Here is a 21973-nt window from a genome sequence, read left to right as displayed (position 1 = left end):
GCCAGGGCCACACAGTACAGGGGCGACCTGGAGTGGTTGAGGCTCCCCATTTCGTGATGGTACAGTTACATCTTGGACCACCTCTGGGGAAGGTGCTTGTCTTCCTCTTGAGCTATATCCCCAGATGTTCTGAACTTGTCCCCAGCACGTGTCCCTTGAAGCTACCATGGAACTAACAGCAGGTGAACTCCAGCCTCTGGGTGTCTGAGGTGTCATCAGAGACCAGCTGTCAGATTTTCCTAGGCATCTCATCACACAAAGATGTGACCGGGGACTGCAGCCTCCTAGAACCACACTGCTGCTCTTAAACGCCAGTGCTGCCTCTGTGTTTGATTGACAAGGGATGAGGCAAGTCCTTGCTTGGTAGATGCAGGCATGCCAGCACTGCTTGCTGGAGTTCTTCCAGGCATGCACGGAACCTGGGCTGTACCAGTGCTAGCCCAGGAAACGTGCTGTGGCTCTGACTATGAAGGATGCACCATTTCTCTACTACTGTCATTTGCCACAATAGTTTTGGGGCTTGTATGCAGTTAAGAGGGAAAAAAGACCGTGCACTGCATGAACCTTGCATGGCTGGCTGTGCTTGTCTGCATCCAGCGCTGCGTGGGGTGTGGGTACTGAGGATCATCACCTGGTGGTAACTTGTGCCCTTTGTTCAGCTGATGAGTGCCCGGTGTTCTCACCTGGGCTCTGTAATGACTTGGTCTTGCAGGGGGTGGATGGCATGGGAGCAGCATTGTGTTTAACTTGGGAGTGTAGAAAAGGCTTGCACCAAGAGTTCTAGTACAGCAAAAGCAGCTTTGCTGCTGTGGGTGTTCGTGACCACTGTCTTCGTGTTGTACTCTGTGAAGTCACGGGTAGATGGTGGAATTTCTACTGGTCTGTAGCTCATCACAAACTGCTAATTTTGATTGAACAGTCACTCCAGTGCAGCAGACTGGTCGTGTACCTGTGGATCAGACACTGTGAAGGACTCTCTGGTCTCTCTCTCCTGTCTGTGGTCAGGGATCATTGCAGACAGGAAAGAGACTTAATGTACAAAAGTTGTTTTGTTTCAGGTTTGCTTTTAGCCATGTGCTAAGCCTCTACACAGACTTCAGACGAAGTTAACTGGGTGATACTGAGCTCAGTGCATTCTTTGTAAAATCTTGTGCAAACCAGAAAAGATTGTCAGTGGTAATCGTGGTGATTAGATTAGATCACTTTAGGGTTTCAGCCTCCCCAGAGTAAACATCTGTTTTCAATACCCTAAATGGCAAGGTGCTGCACTATAGGCAAACTTGGCCTTAATCCAAGGGACTGACATTATTTACTGCTTTTTCTATGTATCTTCCTTTGCTTTTAAGTGTGTACCATGTTGTATTTTCGTGTGTACCCTTCTTTTGTTTCTTTTCAGCCATGTAGGAGTATACATTGTGGTTGCTCAGTATTGAATGCTTCTGTTGCTTGCTATTGAATGCTGGTGCTGGTGTCATTCCAGTTAAGCTCTATGTACCTTTTGTTGCTGAAAATCAATGGAGAGCAAATTTAAAAGGAACTAAATTTCATAGTACCTTCCATTAAAAAAAAAATAATTCTGTTTATGTTTGCTCATGATGAGAGAGGTTCTCAGAAGGTCGATCTGGGAGACAAAATACAGTTTGTGCTTTTAATAAACATCAGGAACCTTTTTTCCTGTAGAAAACCTTCATAGTCACTTCTGTCTAAATTATATTCCCAGGCATTTTTTTGTTTCTAGCAGATGTTGCCTTGTTCTACAGTCTTGATGTGCAGACAACTCAAGGGTCTTGGGAATTCTCTTGAGATCATAGGTAGACATATGCAAGACTGGCTACCACAGGCCGTGTTGGTGCTGCACGTATGGCAGCAGAGGTAGAAGGAAGCACCTGAGGTGACCTATTGCTAGTATCTTCCTGTGAGGAGTACAGATGTGCAGTGATAGCAGGAAAAATCAGATTGCAGCAAGTTCAGACTCCTCTGGGACTTGGGAAGATGCTAAGGTCTTGTTTGTTTAAACACTGCAGTGGGCTCAGAGCATTGCAGAATCAGATTTGCCAGAGAAGTTTGCTTAAGGTTCCTTAAAAGAGGGAAAAAAGAAGCATACTGAAAATAATTGAGTTTCAGGTGCTTTAAAAGCTTCTTAATGTTCTTCAAGTTCTTTTTTTTTCTGCGAAAGTATGTTCTTTTGATTGCAGTTCAGGCTTAGCAGAGTACAGTACATCTTGCCACAGAATGAATAAGTGAGCTCAGTTCTGCAGCTGCTATTGAATGATGATGTTGGAGCATGCCTTGGCTTATCAGTGAAGGCTGCCTAATGTATTCCACCAATCCTACCTGACCGTGCTCTGCAGCAACAAACCCAATTAACTGTTTTTCTACCTACTGTATGAATGATTTCAGCAGTTAAGGGGGTGCTTTGTTTCACAGTATTGTAGTAAGCCATGCCAGAGCATGCACTGGCCATTTCTTGCACACCTCTGCAGCTTTCTACAGCCCAGAAAATGCAGCAGGAGCTTGCCACAGCACAGTCTGGCCAGGCGGTTCATGAGCAGAGTGTGGCTCATTAGCTTTACATTCATTAGTTTCTAAAAGCCTTTGGAATCAGATTTGGAGGCATGAGGAAGAAATTTACAGTCTATCCTACCAATGTGACAGAATGATGCTAGTCCAAAAAAAAAAATTTAAAAAATGGGCCTCTCTGGACCTTTCTAAGGGGTTTTATTGTTTAGTTGTTGTTTTTCAAGATGCCTCAAACTATTTGGCTTTGTGTTTGTCTGTTATCTTCAACTCAGTCCTCCCACAAAAAGTCAAATACCTGCTTTTACTGAATTATTAACAACAATGGATGGAGCTTACGTATCAATGAAAATTATGAACGTTTCCCAAGGCAATTGATTTAAGTGGAGTTAAATTTAGTGGAAGCTTCTATTGGTGTAATGAACGCTCATTATAGAGCCTAATGTGCTTTAAGGGCTTGATAACCTTCTCAGTAGGGAAGTCAGGCTGCTGTTTTCCAGCAGAGGCACAGATGCTGTAGGGTGGCACTGCTGTCGCTGCAACTGTATCCCATTGTCAGGCTGGAGTGTTTCTCTTTAACCTCGTGTGTTTTTTCCGCTTGCAGAAGACCATCTCCCAGCTGGCTTCCCAACCATTGACATGGGCCCGCAGCTGAAGGTGGTGGAAAAGGCCCGCACAGCCACGATGCTCTGTGCTGCCAGTGGAAACCCTGATCCCGAAATCTCCTGGTTCAAGGACTTCCTGCCCGTGGACACTGCCACCAGCAATGGGCGAATCAAGCAACTCCGCTCGGGTAAGGTAGCGAAGCAAGTAAGCCTTTCCAGCCTCCTCACTCTTCCTCCCTTTTCTCTTTACATGCTGCTGTTATATATTCCCTGAAATACAGTTCTAAACCCAAATGTCAATTTGCTCTGAGCTTGTTTCTTTTACAAGAAAAACATGTAAAAACAGTTTTTGGAGCTGATCCTCTCTGGCAGGATATTGTGTCTTGTTAAAATGTCTATTAGAGTGGACGTGCCTTTTGGAACATCACCTGGATATCTTCTTTGGTAAACTGTCTTGATATTGCCCCAAATCCTTCATAGGCTCAGACATTTCACTACCAACTCAGTGGGTCTCAGGTATTTTTAACAGGAGCACAGTGCAAATCAGGATAATGAAATACTGGTTGAGATTTTACAATCAGTGGTCATAGGCAACTTTACTCCTTATACAGACTCTGCAAGACAGTGCTCTGCTTTCCATTGAGCTCTTTGCCATCCTTACTATGTGACACCACAAGCATAAAGAAAAATCCAAAAAGCAGCAATTCTGTGGATTTCAGAGGAAGGACACAGTTTTGAAATACCCTGTTTCTTTTTGATTCATTTGTTTGACAAGCCAAATACTAGCTTTTGAAAATACAGATGGTTATTTCTTGGGGGTGGCTAAGAATGCACTCATTTTAGCAAGGAATTCTTGTTTTTCTACTGCACTGTTCAGTCTCCCAGGACTGTGAGGCCCATTAGAGAATTAAAGAAAATAAAACATTGCTTTATTCACTGATGAAGTGGAGCTCCGCAGTGTGAATTAGAGTGGCTGTTTAACAAGACACAGCACAACTACACAGCAGCTTTAATCTGGGGGAAAAAGCCCCCAGTACCCTACACAAAGTACAGAAGGGACCAGAGCTGGAACAACTTTGATCTAGAGAAGTCTCATGCTTAAATATGAAGCAAACTGCCTTGCTTGGCCACGATTATCTCTGGGCATTCAAAAGCTATTTGTTACAAGTGCTGCTGCCGGGGAATCACCATCTTCTAACCAAGGTGAACATCTTGAAACATTTCCCCATAGCAGGAGCCTTCTGCATACATTTGATGATGCTTGGATGATAAGTAGGTTTGTACTTGGAGGAGTGGGTAAGTGAGACATCACTCTCAGCAAAAATAGAACCCAGCCTGACACTCCTGATCCCACCTTGATGTACCAGTGAACGCTAATTATACTAATGCATTTATAGTTTATGAAATTTCCTAGTGACCTTTAGCATATCTCCCCCACAGCATGGTTTAATCTTGATCTGTTTGTGCTGGAAGAAAATATCACACTTGTTAATTATTCTGAGAAGCTTTAGGAAGCAGCAATAGGAAAGTGCGCATGGATGTGTTTCACTTCATAGCTGACTAAATCAGCATCAGAAATTACCATAAATGAGCAGCAAGGCAGCCTCTGATGCACTTGCTGTATATTCTTCAGCCTCCTTTTCACAGGCACTTGGCTGCCTCTCTACCAGCTGCTTCACAAGTTTGGTGAGATAGAAAGTTTAAAAACAAACTAGTAAAGCCTGTCACAGTGTCTAAGTTTTGATTCCTATTTGCTGTTCTTCAGCAACATCTCAATTGAATATTTCACCTGGGATTCAAACTCTAGAGCTGGCTGCTTGTGGAAGACACAGTAATTACCAAGGGAGGTGTCAAGGGAACCTTTTAGAAATCAATGAGCAACACACAACCTCAGACTCACAAAAGAAATTGATTAGCTCTCTAATGTAGTATGGGAGGTTTCTACAGTTCAGTGCAAGAGACTTCCAAATATGAGTTTGAAGTTTCGTATTCAGGGATCTGGTGCTATGATGCCAAGATTCACTGAGGCTCTGCTCAACCCTGTCATGAGTGGAGAGCATGAAGTTTGCAGCTTCTCATGGGCCAGAGATTCAACCCCTGTTTGCATTTGTTGTTTTTTCCTGTATTTGTAATGGACGTGAAATAGAGCCTGCACTTTGAAGTGCCCGAGTCCCACTTGGGTGACTGCAGCACCCTGTATGAGCAATGTGATGGTTTGGGCAGTTTCTCATTCATTCTGCAAGGTGTTAATTGAGCTCTCCAACACTACACCATAGTTGGGCAGAGTTGCTTTTCAAATAAAAGAGTATTTAAATAGATACCTCATTATATGGTAGAGTTTAATAGTTTGCAAAGTCTCTGCTCCATTAAGATCATATCTTATAGTCAGGCTGGCATATCTGCATGAATGTCAGTTTATACTATCTCAATCTTAATATATGCTCATTTAATTTCATTTAATTAAAACCCAATAAAAACAAGACAGATGTAATATAGTTAAAATAGCTGCAGCACATTGTGAGCCCAATACTGTGTATATAGTGTCCAACCTTCATGAGTGCATAATGTATTAGTATTCAGATGTACAAAATATAGGTCACAAAGGTCAAAGCAGCTTTGGAGTCTGATGTAGAGAGGGAGTTGAGGGATGATTCTGTTTCTTCAAGCTCCTAGTATGGTATAAATAGTTAGAGGTAAAGAAGCAGCATGTTTGGGAAAGGTGCTCTCTTCTGACACTCACAGTTATGTGGGCTGGCAGTGGTCTGGGGGCTTCAGGCAGGTTTTGAACTTGCATGCAGTCAGATCATGTGCCCCAGGGGGGCTCTGAACATCAGTTTCTAGAGTTCTGCTCATTTTCTGTCATGGAACTAGAGTTTCTGGTTTAAAACATCCAAGCCACCATCGTAGGCTTTTTTAACCCCAGCAAACTGGTGTCTTTGTCAGGAGCAAATGGACAGTTTATAAATCTGCCTTGTATCCTACTCTCCCTCAATCACTAATTATATCAATATGTGTGCATATGCACTTTCACTATTACACCTTCTGACAGCATAACTCTATATTTGGAGGGGTTTTTAACTACTTCTTACCATTACTTAGAATTTTTTTCCCAAGTAAAGCTTAGTTCTTGAGGAGTTTTGCAAGTAAATGTTAGGCTAACAGCTACAGAGATGAGAACACAAATAAAGACAGGGTTTAATCTCTATTTTCCTGGATCAAGGGAAAAGCAAGGTCTCTGACTCATGCTGGTTGTAGCAAATTCTCCCTTGTTCATCTTGCTAATACTTCCCACCTTTTGGGGAGGCTGCTGTTCTGCAAGTGCAGTGACTCAGGACAACTCCCTGTTCTCCCCCCTGGGTGTGTAGCTTCACTCACTGCCTCTCAGTCAGTGACACAGGATCTAAGGCCAGCTCTGGGCTGAGAAACCTCCTCAACATGCTAACACATTTAAAATTCTTTGGCTGAACTGATTTTAAAACTGTCCATGCACTGTAGTATTGCAAGTGATGACAGACATGAGTTCTGGCAGGCAGAGTCAATGCTGCACCTCTAACCATGTTTTAAAATCAGTTAATGATGTTATGGAAGCTCTCTCAGTATAGATCAGATTGTGCTGATGCTTTACAGTTCTTTTGTACAGATTCTTGGATGAGAAGCACCTGAGGACTTCAAAGCAACTCAGTTGGAATTCATACTCTCAAAGCTCTTGAATGTCTCCAGTGATTTTCATAGCTGAAGAATTGCTCTTCCACCTTGCTCTTCAGAAAACCAATGAACAAAATGTCAAATTAGAATAAATATCTATTCTGAGTTAACACAAGTTAACCTAAGTTTTTGCCATGTAAGGAAACACCAGAAATTCAGAAAGCATTATCTTTCATCTAATAGAGAACTTGGTATTACAAAAAGTACCATTCTCTTTTAATCACTTTCAATTAACTCAGTTACAGAACTAAGACCTAGATCCTAGTGCGATTTTTAGACAATTAACTGCAAGTAAGGTATTAGAGAGGACTCTGCAGGTGATTTCAGTCACTCTCTGGAAAAGTGAAGGTATCTCTAACACAAAAGCAATGGGAGCTGGCTCACCCTATCAGCTTGCTGTATTTGGGCTCTCAGAGTTAACAGCAAGCATTTTCATTTAGGCTTGATCCTATCAGTAGAAACACTACTTACTTGGAAGCAAAAGGAATAGCCAACATGCACAGAGCTAACATGCAGAAAGAGGTGGTGCCTCTTTGTCCCAGTGAAGTGGCCGTGATGTCCATATCCTGCTTCACTGGTAATACCCAGCAGTCAGTATCCAGCAGATGTTCAGCTCTTAGCAAGGAGCAGCATTGCGTCCAGGCAGGCCTTGGGACAAGATGTAAGGACAACCTAAAAGAATGGAGATTGGGTGGTTTTGTCCAAAAGGATCAGGGAAGCCACACAAGGATGGATGCTCTCTCAGAAAGGACTGACTGGAAAAGGGTTGAAACAATATAGTGGCCAACAACAGCCAGTTGACATCTGAAATTCTGTCTCCTGGAAGAACCTAACTGCACACCTGAGTCTTGCTGTGTGAGGTGCACAGAGCAGTCACGGAATGCCTTCAGACTCCCGGTGGCATTTGGTGGCGAACAGTCTTTCACTTTTGAAAAGAGTTTCCCCATAACCTATGCTAGGAAGTAGCCAAAAGCACTGTCAGAGTTCTCTGGGATTGTGTTGCACTGCTGTAGTGCTCATTTGCAGCTAGCACGAGCCTTGGTTTCTCTGCTGATGTTGCTTTGGAGTGATTTTTTGGTTGTTTAGGTTCCTACAAGGAAGTGGTATGTCAGTAAGCCTGTGGTGAGTTTGTCAGCAGAGTGAAGTCTCTTCTTCAACAGAACTTCTCCTCACTGGGAAATACTGACACAAAAAACCCCAAGGGGATTTCCAGTGTATCACCCTGTGTTTTTCCTTGCTTGGGCTATCTGACTGGATGCTTCCAGTACACAGAGATTTTCTGGGTCAGCACTCATTCCTGACTGAGGTGAACGTATGGGGTGTTACTCAGTGTCTGCTATCATGAAGAGGAAGTAAACTCTCCTTATGAGTGTTTCAAACCTTTCAAACAGAAACAATTGGGTTTGAAGTTTGATCTTGAGGTGCCCTTTGCATAAAGCAGCCTGGTGATCACAGGGCACAAGGTGGGCTCAGTAACCATTTGACTGATGGCACCTCCATCGCTTGATGGACTCTCTTATGTTGGAACACTGTGGCCTGTGTGCTGTGATTTGTCCCTTTGAGGGACACCCTGAAGGGACAACAGCCAGAGATAAATCATCATAAGATGCGAAGAAAAAAGGGAAACTTCCATTTGTTCCTTCTGGATGAGGAAATTTGGGGTCCAACTGAAAAGCCTTGTGTACACTCTGTAAATTATGTTCTCTGGGTGAAAAGTGAATGTCTTAACTTCGCAAAGGTGAGAGAGACATGGAACAAACACTGCAGTAAATACAGCAAGCCTCTGTGGTGCCCCCACAAGGGTTGGATTGCATTCAGAAGCCAGGAGGATTGGGATTTAACTCATGAAAATAATTAGTTGGCCGCATTTAACATTTTAGGGAATCTGCTTCAAGTATGCAGTTGCTTCTAGAGCTCTGTATGGACAATTGCATAATAGAGAAAGGGCTGAGCCTCTGCAGAGAGTAGATAAAAAGATTTCCTGCAAATCTTTTCAGTTCTAGGACAGAACAACAAACCCTATTTCAGCCAGATGAGAGATAAGGAAGTCATGTTTTCGGCCCCTTGGGCTTGTACTCAAAGTCATTGCACCATTCCCATAGGAAGTGACACATGGTGCTGATGCTTTTCTTAACTCTGAAAATTGGAAGGGATGGGGTGGGGAACACATAATACACCAGAGCAGGAACACCCTAGACCAGATAGGGCAAAAGTATCACTTGGCAAACTTTCCAAACAATTAGTAAGAAATAACCCTGTTTTCCATGGCTGTGCTATTTCATGCAAATATCTCTGGGTATAATTGTTCTGTTAAGGGTAGCAGTAGTTACTAAGATACATAAGTAGCAAATTATTATTCCAAGAGAGAGATTACCCACAACTTCAGTCTCTGCAAGATTTTTCCTGATGCTTCAGTCATCTCTGGATAGAAGGCATCAGAGAATATAACAAGACATAAAGTTAAAATGGGATAATGTCATCTTGGCAGAGGAAAATGCTAAAATGAGTAGTTTGAATTGCACTCCTTCTTCAAAAAAGGGACTCTGCCTAAAGGAATGGTAGTTAGAAAAGAAAAAGTATAAATATTGTAATTACTTTTTAAGAGGCAAGTTAAATGTGCTTAAAATATGCCTTCTTTGTATTTACAGAAATTCTTTTCTGTCTTTCTTTCCCATTGGGTGATCATTGTTGTGGATAATGGAATGAGCTGTAAATCTGAGATACACGACACTCTTGTATGCATACTGGTATTTATTAATCAATACACTGAACATGATTTGACACACTGTGTCCTGTTTAACCCTATTTTTCTGTCTGTTTAAACTCCTCAGTTTTCTTTGGTAAGTGCTTGGTATTCAGATCCTACAAATCTGCATAAAACCAACACATACCATGAACTGCCTACAGATTAAATTTGCATGAATCTCTCCCTTATACTAACAGCCTTCATATGTGCAAATTAAGACCAAGGGGACAAAAGTGGGGATTAGAAGGGTTCCCTGCCAATTTGCCCAGCTGGAGCTTCTCCATCATGCTTCTGTATTGATTGTACACTGAAATGAAGACACTGACCAGTGGAGCCTCCACTTGCTAAATACCTTGACCTCATAAAATGAACTTTTAAAGATTGTTGCAACAGCATAATTGAACCTTGCTCCCAGAGAAGCCCTCCTTATAAGATACTCTTCATTACAGCATGTAAATTTATCTCCAGTGCCTTATAAAGAGGGTAGGGATTCCTTTCTTCTGCTAACATCCGAATCAGACAGGAACAACAGAGGTCTGGCTAGCGTGCCATTGTTACATTACCAGAAACCACTTCATTTCAAAATATTTCTGTATGTAAAGTTAATTCTGCATGACACCAATTTCTTTGCCAGAGGGAACCTGATGCAAGGGTTATGCGAATGTGGAGAATGACTCAAAACTGATTTATTACACTTTCCTCTTAGTTTAATGTCTTTCAGCAAGCTGATTTTGTCCCACTGGTCATTCTAACCTCAAAGCCAAATTGCACTGAGTGCCTGCAACCATGCGCTTTCCACCCCTCCTCCCAGCACACTCACAGTCACACAGCCCCAGGACACACCCTCTTTGTTCCCGATGAGAAATGAAGGGGCACTGCACCATCTCGCCGGAGTGTCCTCCATCTCAACTGCTTGAACAGTGGTGTGGGTGAATGCAAGTGGTGAGGCCAGCCAGCAGTGCCACCTTGGCAGCTTAGTTTGGCCCCTTTTCATGAGGGTGGGGTTTTAATGGCAAGATGCAGGGCTGGATGCTGCACTCCTGAAAGCAATAAGCTTTACTAACCTCCTGAGAGTGTCACTCTGACTTTTATTGCACATCAGTTTCTTTTTGTTTATTCCTGTCGCGCTAATACAAATTCTAGCTTTAAAAAAAACTTTCTGCTTTTTAGTTATAATTTTCTTCCTTTCCTCTTTGTACTAATGCTTCTCTCTAATCTTATTTGCATTCAAATTACCTCACCAGGTGGTACACCGATCAGAGGTAAGAATGCTGAAATGTGCCTCCAGTTGTCACGTCACTCCATCTCCTGTCTGCCTTGTCCCTTCTCCTCTGGTGTTTCTCATCTCCAGCTTTTACTCTCAGCCCTAACTCTGCCAGTGCTCTCGCTCATCTGCACTCTCCCACTAGTGTGTTTATTTCAGTTGAGTTTTAGCGTGATTTCTTGTAGACTCATCCATTGCAATTTTGCACTGTTGAAAGGGGGTTATTCAATGGAAAGTTTGCAAAAGTTTGGGAAATGCTCCCAGGCCTCCACCCCAGGAGAGTTGACATCTCTTGCAGCTCCTGAAAGTCTCTGTACTTCCCACACAGTTGTGACCTTCTGAGGTCTTGTGTCTCAGGAGTTTTAGATGGATTGGTTTGGTGTAAGTGTATGGAGGTAACATTTTCACAAGAGAATAGTCAAATTCATCTGTGCTGCTGCTGATGGTCATGAAACTGTAAATGGAAGGAGAAAAATTCTTGAAAGGCTGAGCAAATGTGACTCTGGGATAAGAGGAACCTTTGTGTTCCTCATGTTTCTCTTTTAATTGCACTCACCCTCTAATGTGATGACATAGTGGAGAACCACTGACCCAGACCCCCCTATTTCTGAGCTGGACATTCTGATGATGTTTTGCATCATTAAAGTTTGTTTTAAGTAGATAAATCAGAAGCGTGTCTGGCTGTTTAAGCTCTCATTAATTAAACCCAGCCCTGGTTTGACAGCCCAGCCAAGTCTGGTGCATAGTCCCTGTAGTAGTTTTCACAGCTGGTGTGCACCAGTAATGACTTTCCAATTGGAGTGTTGTTTTTTCCAGCCTAAACACTCAAAGCTGTCTCTTTAGATTAACTTTAGCATGTTAATCAGCGTTATGTGCTAAGACCCTTTTGAATTCTCTTGTGATTTTGGTTACCCCTCTTGATTGACCTCTGGATTTCTTGACAGAATGACTACTACCTATAAATCAACACAACCTAGTTTGTTCAGTTTTCCCCCTTTTCCCTTTTCCTCGTCTTTTTCCCTGAATCACTGCTGGAAGTTAATAATCTTACTCTTGGAACTGGTTCTGTTGCTGGGGGTTAATGTTTTCAGCTACTGTTGAGTGATTTTAGAGTAAATGTGAATTGGTGTTTGATACGTATTTGCATTAAGTTGCCTTTGTAGCAGATCTGGGTCAGGGAAGTAGACTGCAAACCTTATTTTTGTATGAATGGGCTTACGTATCTGTCATTCCTCCCTTTGGAGCACTGGAGATTGACAGCTGTGATGTTACAAACTCCTTAAAACTCTTTCTTCATCTCCTATTTCTACTGCAAATGCTAAAATGAAGTGGCAGATGGAATGCTAACTCGCCATCCGCTCTGAGCTCCTGGCCGAGCACGCTGAGTGTGCAGCCATCCCAGGGCCTCCCCACTCGCTTTGCTGCATGCCCGTCCTAGCTGATGACATTAGTGACTCAGCACCAGAACCACATGGATGCTCCATACGTCCTGCTTGGGAACCGATGGCATCTCTGTGAAAAGAATCATCCATCTCATAAAACATAAGTTTCCCGCACCCCCCACCCCCTTCCCACCCCCGTTTGAGTCCTGATGAGGTATTTTAAGAGTGTTCTTGACATTATTTAAAATATATGTGTCCTGTTTGAATGTCAAATATGACATTTCTGTGAGAGCAAACAGAAGCCACGTGCTGCTCTCTGGCTTCTCCTAGAGGATTTCTGTCAGCCTGATGCCTTTTATTTAAAATGGAGGTCATTGAATTTCTAAAGATAATGACAGATTAGATGAAAGTGCTTTTATGATGGTGAGGTTGTGTCCATGTAGAAGTGACTGTTCTGCCATGTTCTATACCCAGCTGCACTCTTGTTCCTCATTAAGGTAAGTTTGATGCTTTGGAATCCATTAATTTGGTCTGAAAGGAAGGGTGAACTAATTACACTAAATGAACCCTTTCGGTAATAATGTTTGGGGGGAAGGGGTGGTTTTGGTTTGATTTCATTGCTGCTGTGACTGTGTCACTAGGAGTTGTGTGTCTGGAGTTCTTGAGATGGTATCCAAGACATTTCTGTCAGAGCAGCGGCAAACCCACCTGGAGGGAGCAGCATGTGGTTATACAGAGGATGGATGACCTGAGATATTCTACCATGCACCCCTCCAAACAGGAAGAGATTTTTATCTCTAAACAAACTCTTTTGACCTTAGCCACACGTATTTGGTCCTTTCTAGCCAAGACATTTCTGGCTTCCCTTAAATGGGAGGAGCTACCCATCCATAATTCAGAATTTCCATTTGTAACTTCACTCTTTACCCCTCTGGGACTGCCTCAGCTAGTAATTTAATCTTGAAATCACTGTTTGTTCATTTGAAAGACATAGAGCTGGCAAACGCCTGTCAGATTAGGCAAGAGCTGGCTTCTTAGGGTGACCCACAGATAATATCAGCAAATCCATGTTTAAGCAAGTTCTGCCCCATTTGTATTTTGAAAGTAGAATGTAAGATGTTAATTTCCAGCATTTCTCTGCAATTTAACTCGCTCAACCCTTTGTGAAACCTGGCTGCATTTTCCTGCTCTGGGCTGTAAGAGAGAGTAGAATGCAGTTATGTTTCTAGTGAGTGCTGGGCTGAGCAGGCACTAGATTGGATACACATGAGGAGGTAAAGAAATATCATCATCTCAGGCATTATCCCTTTCCAGTCAGATTTATTTGTTACTTTCTGTCACCACAGGAAATATCAGAGGTTCCTGTACATAAGAGTATTTCTTCCTTGCAGACGTCAGCATAGCAGAGGTCTGTCTGAATTAACTTTAGATCAGCTCACTTGGGTGTCAGAAGCTGTCTGGGAAGCCAGGTAAACACCCACACCGACTTCTGTATAGCTGTAGCTAAACCTTTTCCAGTCCCAAGTGAACTGGTTTAAATATAGCTGCATTATTTCAACGCTATTCTGCAAGCTGGAGTGTAAAGCTATCCAAAGAGATTAGAGGAAGCTAAAAGAATTTTGCTGTCTCTTTCTGAGTATGTGTTTGTACATTTAGTTGTACTTTGTGTATTATAGGATTTTCTTCCTGTTTCTTGAGCTTTTCCAGTCACCAAAAGAAAGCAAAAGAAAAACACTTTTAAAATGAGATCTGCTTGCAGGAGAAGTGTCAGGGGGAGCCTGGGTGGGGTAGTGCCTGGAAATGCTTGTAATGCCAGTTTTCTTACTGTCACATTCAGATTGACTCATGTCCCTTTAGAAACACACAGAGGTGTTACTGTGCTTTTGACAGTGCTGTAGTTTTGCTTCTGAGGCAGAGTCCCCCGAGATTCCCTGTACCTGCTAGTGAGAGATCAGAGCATCCTGAAACTCTGCTGTCTAAGAGGAGGCCTCATGCTGCCGAGAGTGTTGGGTCTCCTTTCCTCCCTCTCTGCCTGAGTCCAGCTCCTGGCAGCAGTCAGGTACTATCAGCAGCTGCCTCTGGTGCTCAGAAGAGCGATTTCTCAGCAGTGCTGCCATCCAGAAGAGGTCCCTTGTATGCCAATCCCTGTCCTCACAGGCATAATAACCGTAATGAACACTAACAATGAAAATACATTTGTAGTTACCTTGTTTTGCATATTTGGCAGTGCCAATAGCTTGTGAAGGCTTGGTACAATCCTCTAGAACAGCTGGGAGACACTGCTGTTATAAATTACCAAAAATAGTGAATATGGGAAATACTTATATTCATTTTTAGTGACTCTCACATGGTTTGGTGTTTTTTCATAGCTCCCACAGCAAGTGTTTGTTATCTCGGGCAGCAGCCAGGATGTCAGAGCCCAGCTCTCCCATTGTCAGGGCTTCATATTGTTTCTTTGTCCACCATATTCACATTTATGAGTCCTTATTTGGTCTGGGATTGTCTCTGACCCATCTGCACAGCTCTCTGGATTTTATTAGAGAAATTCTTCTTCTCTAGGAGGAAATTTTTAGCAAAAGGGATTGAGACCCACACCTGAGCACTTGTTGAAGAGGGAACTGGCTGAAGAGTGTGCTAGGAATACTGTTGGAGGAGAAGTCAGGTAGTATTTTTGTGAAAGAAGCTGTTGGGAAGCAGGCGGAAAGAAAAGGAGGGAGGGTTTTAGAGATAGCCGTGTGCTCTAGTGTGTAGGTGGGCTAAATTTGCCTCTTTGCTGAGATGAAGGGCCTTGGTCAGGTAGCTGGCTTCATTGCATCTGCATTGCAAGTCCTTTCCTTAGATGAGTACTGTGTCTGCAGCCTGGTTTCTCTGACTCTTGGGTACTTAGAGGAGCATTTAATTCCATGTCTGATTTTATAACCAGGGCAAAAAGTCAGTGCCCTGTATGTGAGCCCAGAGGACCGAGGCTGTGAATGCCCTGGTAGAGAAAAAGAGCTGTTCCAACTGCTGGGGATGGAGCTCCGACCTGAATTGATACAGAAAAGCATTGCCCCAGGAGCTCTGGTGTTTGGCTCCTTCCAGTGCTCTCTGGCAGAAGAGAGCACAAGCTCCCAATGAGCTATGGAGCAGGATTTCGGAGAGATGAATTTGTATGGCAGCTCAGAGCCTTTTGCATTTGGGTTGTCACCTAGAGAAGAGAGTGACAAGCCCTTCATGGCACAACAGTACCCAGCACTGCCAAAAATCCTCCCTTATCAGGATCTGCCTTCCCCATGCTCTCCCTGTGCAGGGCACTTTTAAAATGCTTCTTTTAACCACTGTCACTGCAACTAGTGATTCTGCCTGAGCACAAGTATATTTGAATAGATAAGTATCTTGGAAAGCTGCTAATGGGGCTGTTGTCTGTGCCCAAGTTAAAGAGCAAAAGAAAAGCTGGAGAGGAAAGGGAGAAGCTGGCAAGGAGATACCAGTACAGAGGAAAGAGGAATAAAGAATGTAAAGTAAGGAATGCTTGTCAGTCAGCAGGGCTGACTCCTGCCCTCAGCCCTAGGAAACTCTGCCTTGTCACCGTTCTCCCTGGCACAGGAGAGCTGCCAGAGTTTTTTCTCAGGAGCTGTCAGCTCTCTGATAAGCTGAGATGTCTTATCAGGAGCAGGTCTGAGGCACAAGCAAGACTGACATGACATGGCAGTGCGGTGAGGAATTGTTCCCCTCTTCCTCTGGAGCCCTGCCAAGTGGTGCTCAGCAGGGACAGGTTTCAATCTGCTGTGCACGTGCTGCTGCAGAGCCCCCCAAGCTCCCAAACAAGCTGTTCACTGCTCCTCTGTGTTCTTGTGTCCATGTCCTGGTGGTTGATGGTCCTCATGCATCCACTGAAGCCCTGCTGTCTGACTGCACATCAGGACTCGGCCCGACAAATGGGAGCAATTGGCACAGGAGCACTGGGGGAGTCCATGTGGGAAGTCTGCAGAAACATCCTGTGTGAACGAGACCTCACTGAGCAACTTACGCAACATAAATCCCAAAGTAATGAATAAAAGTAAATCAGCCTTTCTAGCCCTGGTTTGCAGAGGCGCAGAAGATTATGAGATGTTGACAGGACTAGGAATAGAAATCAGATCCTTTGCACTTGTCAAGGCAAAGAATTCACTGTGCTTTTGAATGTCTTTGGATGCAGCTTCCATGAATTTCAGAGAAAGATGCTACTCAGAACCCAGCTCTTAACTTTCCTATAGTCCATGTGTCCTGTCCAGCCTAGACATGAACCTTCCAAGAGACAATGTCTTTCTTTCGCTGGGATCACTGAACTAGGGCTAAGAGCATTTTACAGGAATTTTTTTCCCAAGTCTCCGATGCATGTCTGTCTCCAGCTTTCTGATTCCAGAAGTGTCTGAGCTTTTTAACTTAATTCATAAATCTTTGTATTCTGAGACACCCTACACTTTCCTGGATCCATCACTTCGTTGTAGGCTGTCCTTCAAGAAAACCACTACAGCCCTGCTGACTGCAATCAGTTTACCACGATCCTTCCAGTTTCTGCTGGCTGTCAGTTGTGCTGCAGGATCTGTATGTTTGTCTAACGATGATTTATTGCAGGACATATTTTCTTTCTGCTTCATATGAAGGTTCGTGTTAACTTCCTTCTTCTCTGGGTTCTTGTCTTCCTTCTGACACATCATAATTTGAATAGTTGTGCCAACCCAGACAAACCCGGAGTCCCTTGCCCAATGTCCCTGAGCAGTTTGTAGGCAGTTGCTGACACATTGCATGACTCTAGAAATTGGTCCTTGTTGACAGGCAATAATAGCATTTCTTTTGAAACTCCCTTCATTTTCTTCATTCTCTTTTTTCTTTCCGCTGTTGAGATCCCTAAAGATGAAAAACAGTTTGATTGACATTTAAGAGGCACAGTGATCGCGGGTATAAAGGGTAAAAAAACACCAGTGATATGTATGAAATGGCTAAAAGGGTCATATGTTTATGGCAGAATTATCTAGGGATCTTACTTTTTTCTAGACAGATACTACTATCACTTGAAGCTGGCTCTGCTTCCAGCCCAGCCAGTTGAGTTTTATATTAAGCTTGGGTATATTTTGCAGCAGACAGCTTTTCCCAGACAAGCTTGATGGAAGCACTTGGAATGAGCTCTGCAGCATATGCATGTCCAAGGAATGATGAGCAGAAATTACAAAGGGGGTTAATACATGGTGAGTTCCGAGAAAATCTTCCTGACAGAGAGCATAACCAGGCAGTGGCATCAATTCCTTGAGGAAGTGGTGAAAGACCTATCACTTGGCACATTTAAAATGGAATTGGACACAAGAAAAGTGCATTTACAACAGGGAACAATCCTGCCCTGGCCCCCAGGGATGCACGAGGTAACCTAATAAGTCTTTTCCATTTCTAGATTCTCTGATTCTCTGTATCTTGTCAATGCTGGGACACTTTGTCCTGCTCCATTGCCTGTCATGCTGCTGTCTGCTTGAAGATGTTTTTCCCAGACAGGATGCAGAAATTCACTGTTCTCCCTGAAACAAGAAGCAGAGCTCTGTAGGCTTCAGCCTGCGGGTGTCCAGAGAGTTCTGTGGCCAGGCAAGCTGGCAGGTCCTTTTCCTAGTAGGTGGAAAGACTTTTTGCAAACGCGCTTTCTCTGTCTAGCTGAAGCCTCATTTCCAGCACTAATGCAACAATAGGGAGGGCTCTGTACATCATTTTTATTATATGGCAGAACCCAGGGAAGTTCATTTTTCCCCATGACATATAGGCTTATGCTACAGTCTCAATTTATCCTTCCAAATAATGTAGGTGGCAGTGGTTGATTCACATTAGTTTTTCTTCTGTTCTGATGATAAGAATAACTGGGTTTGACCTCTGCAGCTTGAACCAGCAAGAAGGGAGAAGGCAATTTCACTAGCTATTCTCAGTGCAGTTCTCAGTGGTCATTTTCAACCGTGGCAGGCAGAAATGAGTTCAGATCATTACAAGCAAAGGGGTTAACATTTTTTAGTTTGGTATATGGTTTGTGAGCAGAGTTCCCTTCTTGCAGGCAATACTAACCAGCAGAATCTGAGCACTTGGAGGTACTTAAAAAATTATTCCCACAATGCCTGGGGAAAGCAGGCTGAGAAGCAGCCACTTCAGTGTCTGGCCAGAGGCCACACACTCCTGCAGTGCCAGGCTGCTGTCATATGCATCCTGCTTCTTTCTGTCTCTGCATCTCCATCTTTGAGTTTGCATATGGAGCTCAGTTAAGGGAGTTTAGTTTTTGACCAGTTGTGCAGTCATCTGTGCTGGGCAGGAATTTGGATGAAAGGCCAGGCTGCCAGGCTGAGTGCTGCTGGACACCAGTGAAATGTGCTGAGTAGATTGAGAGAAAACCAGCTTAGACCACTGCTCACTTTTACATCAATGGTACTGTACAGGTTCCCCATGTAAATTGCTACTCTGTGTGCCCTGACAATTACTGCCATAATTTATATGAGCTCCTCATGCATTTGGCACTTTGGGGATGGGTTCAGATCATATCCCAAGGGATGTCCAGCCTGGGATAAGCAGCAATTCCTGACCCAAAGCTGGGAGAGCAGGGACTGCTGGGACAAAAGGAGGGTGGCCTTCACACGAGCACCATGCAGCAGTGTGGGTGTATTGCATTGCATTGGTGGGTATTTTTCATGTCTCAGACTAACTTTCTAATTTTTTTATATTGTATATGATGAAATCTGAAAAAATAACATAGAAAAAATTGAAAGGCAAAGTGTTTTCTCAGAAAGAGTTGTCTTTATGAGACATCACCAAGGAAGAGTGGTGGGGGGGGATGGGCCTCTGCCAATTTTTGCAGGAAGGTTGTAATTTGTTGAGTGTTTGCTAGGCTTTGTGTGGATCAGATAAGAAACAGCTACAGTTATGTGTGCTTTGTGCTTGCCTGTTTTGATTAAAGACTTATTAAAGGTCCTTTTATTAGGCAGGAGTCCCATATGAAGCTGTAATTAATATGTGTGTATGTGTATGTTTTCTTCCTTTATTGAAGCAAAAAAATAGAAGTGGTTGGGATGGTTAGAAATAAAACAGTAATTTATTCCCTGCACATTAGGAAAATAACAATAATCAATTTCACAAGTTTCTAACAGCAGACTGGGTACCTTTGGCTGCATGCTGGTATCTTATGGGTCCAGGGATCATCATGGAATATTTATCCAGGAAGATACCTTAAAAGTGTGGGGCATGGCCTTCCTTTTCAGAGGCTGTTGGTCTGATTACCAGATTTGCCATGACCTGAATTGTCTGTTTCATTCTGTTTGTGTACAGGAGCTCTGCAAATAGAGAACAGTGAGGAGTCAGACCAAGGCAAATATGAATGTGTTGCAACCAACAGCGCAGGAACCCGCTACTCTGCCCCAGCCAACCTTTATGTTCGAGGTAAGAGCAGCTTCCACCCAAGGAGGTCACTCCTCCTTCCCAAAGTCTCCCTGGTTTTCAGTGAAAGGAGAACATTCCCTGCCTTCATGCCCTGATTACACAGTGGATTGTGTAATGGGGCCTTTTGTTCAAAAACTAGCAAGTCCAATGATATTTTTGATCTATACTGTGTTTGACTCACAAAGCAAATCTGTTTTTTCTGTTTATATGGTGTTACGTAAAATACTGAAACATGATCAGAATGGGAATTCCTTTCTCTCTTGAGCTCCTTAACTTCTGTGTCATAGTTAGCTTGATTGGGATCAAGGCGTGGTTTAATTGTTTCAGTATGAACTAACCTTTGGTGGAGTAGTGTAAATCTGGTCATGCTCTGACCAGCCAGAGGTGCTCAGCTATACTGAGCCAATATTTAGGCCTCTGCTTTGGAATGTGTACCTTTAAAAACTGAACAGCTTTTTGGAGTTGTCCTAATCCATTTTATCTGCGTCAATGATTGAGCCTCTGGGTATTAATGGCTCACACTGGAAACCTGCTGGAAATTAGCCACAATTCATGTAAGGCAATTTTTCTAATGGTTACGCTATGTTGCCAATTTAAAACTGTTTTCAACATACCAAAATAACTAGGTTATATATTAGGATAGTCTCATGGCAGTTTTGTTGCTCATTGAAGGTGTTTGAATTAGCTTGGAGATAAGCAAGTGCTAAATTCCCTGTACACTTTCTGTTAATTTCAGCAAGAAAAAAAAATGCTGCTCCATATGAAACTCTGTACAACTAGAGCCATTGGTCAGGAGCCCCTGGGAAATGTAGTTAGGTTTTCCCAAGAAAAGAAAGAACATTCTTGTGCTGGTGCTTATTAGGAAGTTACAACCAGATTTTATTTCCATTTAGTAAAACAACAGACTAATAAAAAAATCTCATATTCATTTCTTCCTTCCTCTAATTTAAAGAAAGGAAATACAATCTTAAGGCTGTATATGCATGGGTTAGTATGGAAGGAGGACATGAGAATGATAAAGTCTTCTCATGCTGTGTGTTTTCTTCTAGGGGTGGCTTCTGGCATTGGTTTTTTTTGGTTTTTTGGGTTTTTTTTTTGGTTGTGTTTTTTTTTTGTTTTGTTTTGTTTTTTTTTTCTCTTATTATGGGGGCTGCTTTTTTATTTTGCAGCCTAATTTGGATTATAAGAGTCTTCAGAAGACTGAAGTATCCAATTAAGCATATTCAGAAGATGAAGCTATATCTATGCAGTGGAATCACTCATTTCATTCTCACAATGTATTTATGGATGATTTTAAATTCCCTGTATTCTTGCAATTTCATTTTCCAGGCAAGCTGTACTAAAACTCATCCCAGATTGACCCTTTGCTCTCTGAGAGAAAGGATTCTAGTTACCAGGTTGGCCGTTCTTGCATAGGTTTGTGTGGATATCCAGCTGTATTGCTGCAGTATTTGGGATGCTTTTGCTTCCTGTGACATGCTCAGACTGGTAATGTTCTATTTTCTATAGACATATGGCTGAAAAAGGCACAAAAGCTTCAAGAGGTAGAAAAGCCTCTTCTTAACAACTTTACGACTCCTTACTAATGAACGCTCTTTGTTTAGCAAATGAATCCCGGAGGACTGAGGAATGTACTGGATTTTACACTTGGCTTGTGCTCAGCAAGGTTCATCTGTCTTGTTGGGGCTAAGCATGGGCTGTGGGTGGCCTGCACATGTGAGAGGATCCTCATGTTCACCAACAAAAGCATGTTCTTCGACATATGTTTTGCTGTTAACTGTCACTTTTTTACACATAAATATTTGGAACAAGCCTTTTTCTTGCCCGTAATCTTTACAATGTGACTCTCCAACTTACATGATCCTGATAAAGTCCTTCTCATAATTTATGGTGTGTCACATGACACACCATAAATTATGATGACGTTATCAGATGATATTCCCTGTGCATACTAGGTCCTAGATGGTATTTTTGTTTACAGTTTCTGATAGCAAATGTTCTATTAAAAAATAGGTCTTATTGTTACCGTGTTAGTTAAAAACGTCAAAAAGTTACTCAAACTGGGAACACTGTATTATTTCTTTAATGCAAGGAAAAAATAGAAATATCTTTCTTTCTCAAGTGTGGGTTGCAGGATAGAAATCCCTGATTTTTTTGTTTTTGTGATAGTCCTACAATATTGTCATTAGACACATCAGTGGCTTGTAGTAGGATCTTTAAAAAATGCCTGCGTGTTTACTAGAGAGGACATTAATTAATGCTAAATTACAGTGGAAATTGAGTCTGTGGGCTGCACCGCCACTGATAGATGGTTTTATAATAATTGACCTCATTGTAG

At 42.7% G+C, this 21973-nt stretch overlaps 1 protein-coding gene across 15 annotated transcripts in view; it reads left to right on the top strand.

Moving 5' to 3' along the window:
- Nucleotides 1-21973, top strand: part of PTPRF (protein tyrosine phosphatase receptor type F) — a 375029-nt gene that overhangs the window by 265694 nt on the left and 87362 nt on the right. For 9 of the 15 annotated variants that reach the window (XM_072932782.1, XM_030278940.4, XM_072932785.1 and 6 more), the window contains exons 6-8: nt 3122-3310; nt 10818-10835; nt 19525-19635. In XM_072932782.1, coding sequence (XP_072788883.1) covers nt 3122-3310; nt 10818-10835; nt 19525-19635 — 318 coding nt within the window. The remainder of the gene's footprint in view (nt 1-3121; nt 3311-10817; nt 10836-19524; nt 19636-21973) is intronic. The other 6 variants (XM_030278944.4, XM_030278937.4, XM_030278941.4 and 3 more) reach the window with 1 other exon arrangement.

The sequence above is a fragment of the Taeniopygia guttata genome, chromosome 8 (genome assembly GCF_048771995.1).
Source record: "Taeniopygia guttata chromosome 8, bTaeGut7.mat, whole genome shotgun sequence".
NCBI lineage: Eukaryota > Metazoa > Chordata > Aves > Passeriformes > Estrildidae > Taeniopygia > Taeniopygia guttata.
The sequence above is the reverse complement of the archived record's forward strand: the minus strand, read 5'-3'. Positions and strand labels throughout refer to the sequence as shown.